Source organism: Phoenix dactylifera, chromosome 10 (genome assembly GCF_009389715.1).
Source record: "Phoenix dactylifera cultivar Barhee BC4 chromosome 10, palm_55x_up_171113_PBpolish2nd_filt_p, whole genome shotgun sequence".
Taxonomy (NCBI): Eukaryota; Viridiplantae; Streptophyta; class Magnoliopsida; order Arecales; family Arecaceae; genus Phoenix; species Phoenix dactylifera.
The window spans coordinates 15,527,489-15,531,581 of NC_052401.1; the positions used below are offsets into that span (position 1 = coordinate 15,527,489).

At 56.0% G+C, this 4,093-nt stretch overlaps 1 protein-coding gene across 1 annotated transcript; it reads left to right on the top strand.

The window, feature by feature from the left end:
- The first annotated feature begins 2,188 nt into the window (after nt 1-2,188).
- Nucleotides 2,189-3,443, top strand: LOC120112097. The gene is made up of 2 exons (XM_039130665.1): nt 2,189-2,824; nt 2,895-3,443. The coding sequence occupies exons 1-2, from the start codon at nt 2,189-2,191 to the stop codon at nt 3,441-3,443; spliced, it is 1,185 nt and encodes a 394-aa protein (XP_038986593.1).
- The last annotated feature ends 650 nt before the right edge of the window (nt 3,444-4,093 follow it).

Below are 4,093 nucleotides of genomic sequence, written 5' to 3' on the forward strand. Positions count from 1 at the left end.
GTCATGAGAACTGTTGCTCGAAATTGGATCCGGGGGCGACCGTCGGCTGAGAGGGGAGGAGCTCCGCTGCTGGAACGATAGGTGGCGGTGCGTCAGCTGGTAGCGTCCTTCTGGAGAACCTGCAAGAAGCCGGTGGCCGGGATCTCCGGCGCCGGCCCTCCGATGCTTAAGTCAGAGGGGGCTAGTATATGAGTGGAGTAAAAAAAGAGAATGTTTGTTCTTGTCCCCTTCCTCTTTTTCCCCAGGTTCCCTTTTATAGAAGGATATTATATTACCTGGGAGGTGACAGGGAAAATTGTCTTCTTCGTGATAATTGGGCACGATCATGCTCATTAATGGCGTTGTGGAGGATGAGACCGGATCAGACCGGAGTCAGCGAATTGTCATGGTTAACCGGACCTGGTGGAGTGGTTCAACCGCCGGCCGTGGTGGGCCTGGGGTTCGTAGATAGTAAGTGCATTAATTGCTGAGTGAACCGGTGATCAGGGAGAGCCATACGTTTTGATAGTCTAGTGATTCGGAGATTATCTTGAGCCGTGTTCATTAATGGCTGAGTGCACTGGAGGCCTGCAGAGACCACACGCATTAATGATCGGGTGTGCCGGATGCCTGCGAAGGTCACGTGCCTTAATGGCTTGACGACGGTAGCAGAGTACGATGGAGTTGGATATCTAGTTGTCAGATTCTCTCTAAGGAATCAGGCTGGGGTCGAATATTTGGACAAGGCATTTTAGGGCTCCGCACCTGGCCGGGTGCCGAGCCAAGCCAGTTGCTCAGTGGGGTGCCTCTAATTCGAGCGTCGCGAGGTCGGCGCGTTCTAATCGGCGCTTTCTGGTCGGGCGCTTTCTGGTCGGGCGCCTTTCTGGTCGGGCGCCTTTCTGGTCGGGCGCCTTCTAGTCGGCGCCTTCTGGTCGAGCGCCTCCGGACTGGCGCAACTTGGGTTTTCCCCCAACACTACCCCCCGACTTCCGAGCTCCAGCTGGCCACCAGCTCGAGCGCGGGAAGTAGTTTTGGTCGGGCTACCATGGGTTAGGAAAATTTCGAATTATCGCGCGCTTCGAGGCGCTTTTAATGGGCGGCGTCTCTTCTTTCCCGAAGCATTTCATTATTAGGGTGCCTTTCTCGAAGCGTCCTCGCGTCGTGGGCTCATGATAGGGCCACACGATCCGACGAGGCGCTTTTGTGTTCGAAGCGTCAGCCTGAATTAAATGCGGCGCTCCGACTCTCGAGCCAACACGCGTCATGATCTGAACGGGGAGCAGCATTTTTCCTTGCTGATCTGGGCCATTGGAGGGATCTATATAAACCCCCACCTGGCCTCCAGCTACCTTCTTATTGTCTTCTTCTACCTTCAGTTTCTTCTCAGTCTGAAGTTACCGATATCCAGCGAACTTCACTGGTCTCTTTTTTTATCCGCCCGGAACCCTTTCTTCTCTCTTTTTTTTTCTAATGGGTCCAGGTCCGAGTGACATCGAGTCCACCATGAGTGAGTTAGAGGTTGAGATGGTCGAGGAGTGGTTCTTTCCTCGACGAGGGTTCCGTTTGGAGCCCGCCAGACTGGGGGATCGAGTAACGAATCCCCTAGTAGGCCGGATCGGAGTGTACCTGGAGGCACTCTGGGCCGGCCTACGGTTTCCCTTCCATGGGTTCGTGAACGAGTTGCCTGCGGAGTACCAGTTAGTCCCGGCGCAACTTGCTCCGAACGCATGGAGGACGATCGTCGGGTTCTTGTCGCTGTGTTTGGCGTACGGGATTCCGACCTCTGTGAATGTTTTCCGGCGACTTTTTATATTAAAGTCGAACCTAAGAGACGGATGTGGCTCTATGTTGCCCTTCGGGCGGGTCGGCCACTCTTCCAGGGCGCTCCGTTGTCCATTCACGACTGGAAGAAGAAATTTTTCTTTCTGGGCTCCGAGCGGACGTGGGGGTTTGACCCCAGATGGAGGCCGAGCCGACTCAGGACTGTCAACAAAGTCCCTAGGCTTTCTACACGCGAGCAGGGGATCCTTGACGCCGTTCGCAGCCTCGGGGACGGTATTCTGCTGAGTGGCCTCATAAGCGAGGACGCTCTAGTGAATGTAGGCCTGAGCTCGGCGCGTCCTCAGGGTAAGGGTAATAATAGAAAGTCCTCTTTTTTCTGTTAGCATTCTGCATTCTAATCCTGCTCGTCCTTGCAGATATCGCGAAAATGGTGACCAAGAGCGAAGTCCTGTACTCCCGTTTCCAAAAAAGGGCGGCCGAGCTTGTAGGAGAACCACCCGAGCCAAAAAAGAAAGCGAAGGTCTCGGCTGCCGTGGTCACCGAGAAGGGCGCTCCTAGTACCGAGCACTCCGAGGCTGGTCGGGGGGAGGGCCCAGGTTCTAGGGGCGCGAGCTCTGGTGGAGCTACGGTGGCGCTCCCGTGCCCGGCGCCAATTTCACAAGTTCCTGGTCGGCAGGAAGCCCCGAGCACCGACCAAGGAGGGATAAGTTCTATGGCGGATTTGGCGCTTGCGTGCCCCGCTCCAATCTTGCGGCAATCAGATCGGCCGCCTGTCCGACCTCAGTTCCCCAGTCCCGAGCCGGGGAACAGCCAGGGAGCCACGGGGCCGCCTCCACTGAGGCCAGCAGAGCCTAGTCTACCGAGCTCGTCGGGTCGTCAGGGTCACCAAGAGAGGGTGCCCTATGCTCCTGGTTGGGCGGTCTTCGAGGGCGATTCGGCTCTCGATAATCCCCAGACGGCGCATGAGGTTCTTCGGGTCGCACTGCTCCTGGCCGACCAGGCCAAGATCCGGTCCATGAACTACGGCGCTTTCATGGACTCGGCCCTTTGCTCTGCCATCCGGGTAAGTTAACCTCTATATTTGTGCAAGTTTATTTTGAGTTAGATTCGTTTCTCACATCCCTCTCTTACAGCATCTGCACGAGACTGAGACCATGATGCACATAATTCAAGACTATCGGGAGCGAGCCCGAAGGCATCAGCGGGGGCACGAGGAGGCCGAGGCGAGGCGTCTGGTGTCCAAGGCCGAGCGACAGCAGCTCCAGACGAGAATGGGGGCGGCCGAGGACGAGATTCGGGCTCTGACCACCGAGCTCGAAGAGGAGAAGGGCGCACATGCCCTGGCCAGATCCGAAGTGCGCGCCGCAGAGGTGTGTCTGGCCGAGACCGAATCGACGCTCGCTATCCGCGAGCAGAAGGTGAGAGAGGCTCATCTCAAGGCCCAGGAGCTCGAGGCCCGTTTGCTCGACGCGCAGTCCTTGCTCGTCGCTCGGGAACGGGAAATGAAGAACCTAGAACGGAAGGCCGGATATCATGAAGCTCGAGAAAAGGAGGCTCGGGAGCAGGCCCAGAACGCCGTTAAGCTCTTCCGTGAATCGGAAGAGTTTCGTGACCTGCTGGAGGAGGAGGGCGTAAACGGGCTTATCCAGGGCTTTAAGGACTTCCGCAATCAATTACGGTGACTTCTTCCCGACTTCGACCTTAATCTGCTTCAACCAGGAGCGGGGGTCGAAGAATCAGAGGCGGAAGCACTGGCGGTCGACGAGGCCGCCGAGGAGGGCCCGGCTGGGGCGCCCGAGGCTGCTTCCGAGGTCACTGAAGACGTTCACGCGGAGACTTCAGCCGCGGAGGAACCAGCCGTCCCCGAAGTTGCCGAAGACAATAGGTCCGAGCCTTAGGATTTTTCATATTCTTTATCATTTTTGTAAATAGGGATGGCCTTCATATTGTTACAAGGCCGAGCCTAAACTTTGTACTTGGCCTTTGGGCCCCCTTAAATGAATATCGTTTTCTAACTTGTAGGATTGGTTTAAGTTTCGATTTTCAGTAACCCTAGATTTCTTCAAGCGAATCCGCTTTAGGTTCTAAGGACTTGGGCTCTGCAGCCCCAACTTCGTTCGCTACGTAGACCCATGTTTAGGTTCGGCATGCTTGCCGAGTCTGAGCTCAGGTCCTAGGTTTCCATTGCTCGGACTTTCGACCAGCGATGTTGCGGTGTTTAGGTCCAAAGAGATGCTTAGGCTCGGCAAGCCTTCTCGAGCTTGGTTCAGAATTCGGCCGAGCTTTAGGACCAAAGGTCACTAACCCAACTCGAATTTTATTCGGACTCCGC

What these genes read in the sequence shown, in the direction of transcription:
- LOC120112097 (XM_039130665.1), top strand. Translation starts at nt 2,189, where the DNA reads ATGGTGACCAAGAGCGAAGTCCTGTACTCCCGTTTCCAAAAAAGGGCG. An exon ending in CCCTTTGCTCTGCCATCCGG is followed by an intron (nt 2,825 to 2,894) that starts GTAAGTTAACCT and finishes CCTCTCTTACAG; the next exon opens with CATCTGCACGAGACTGAGAC.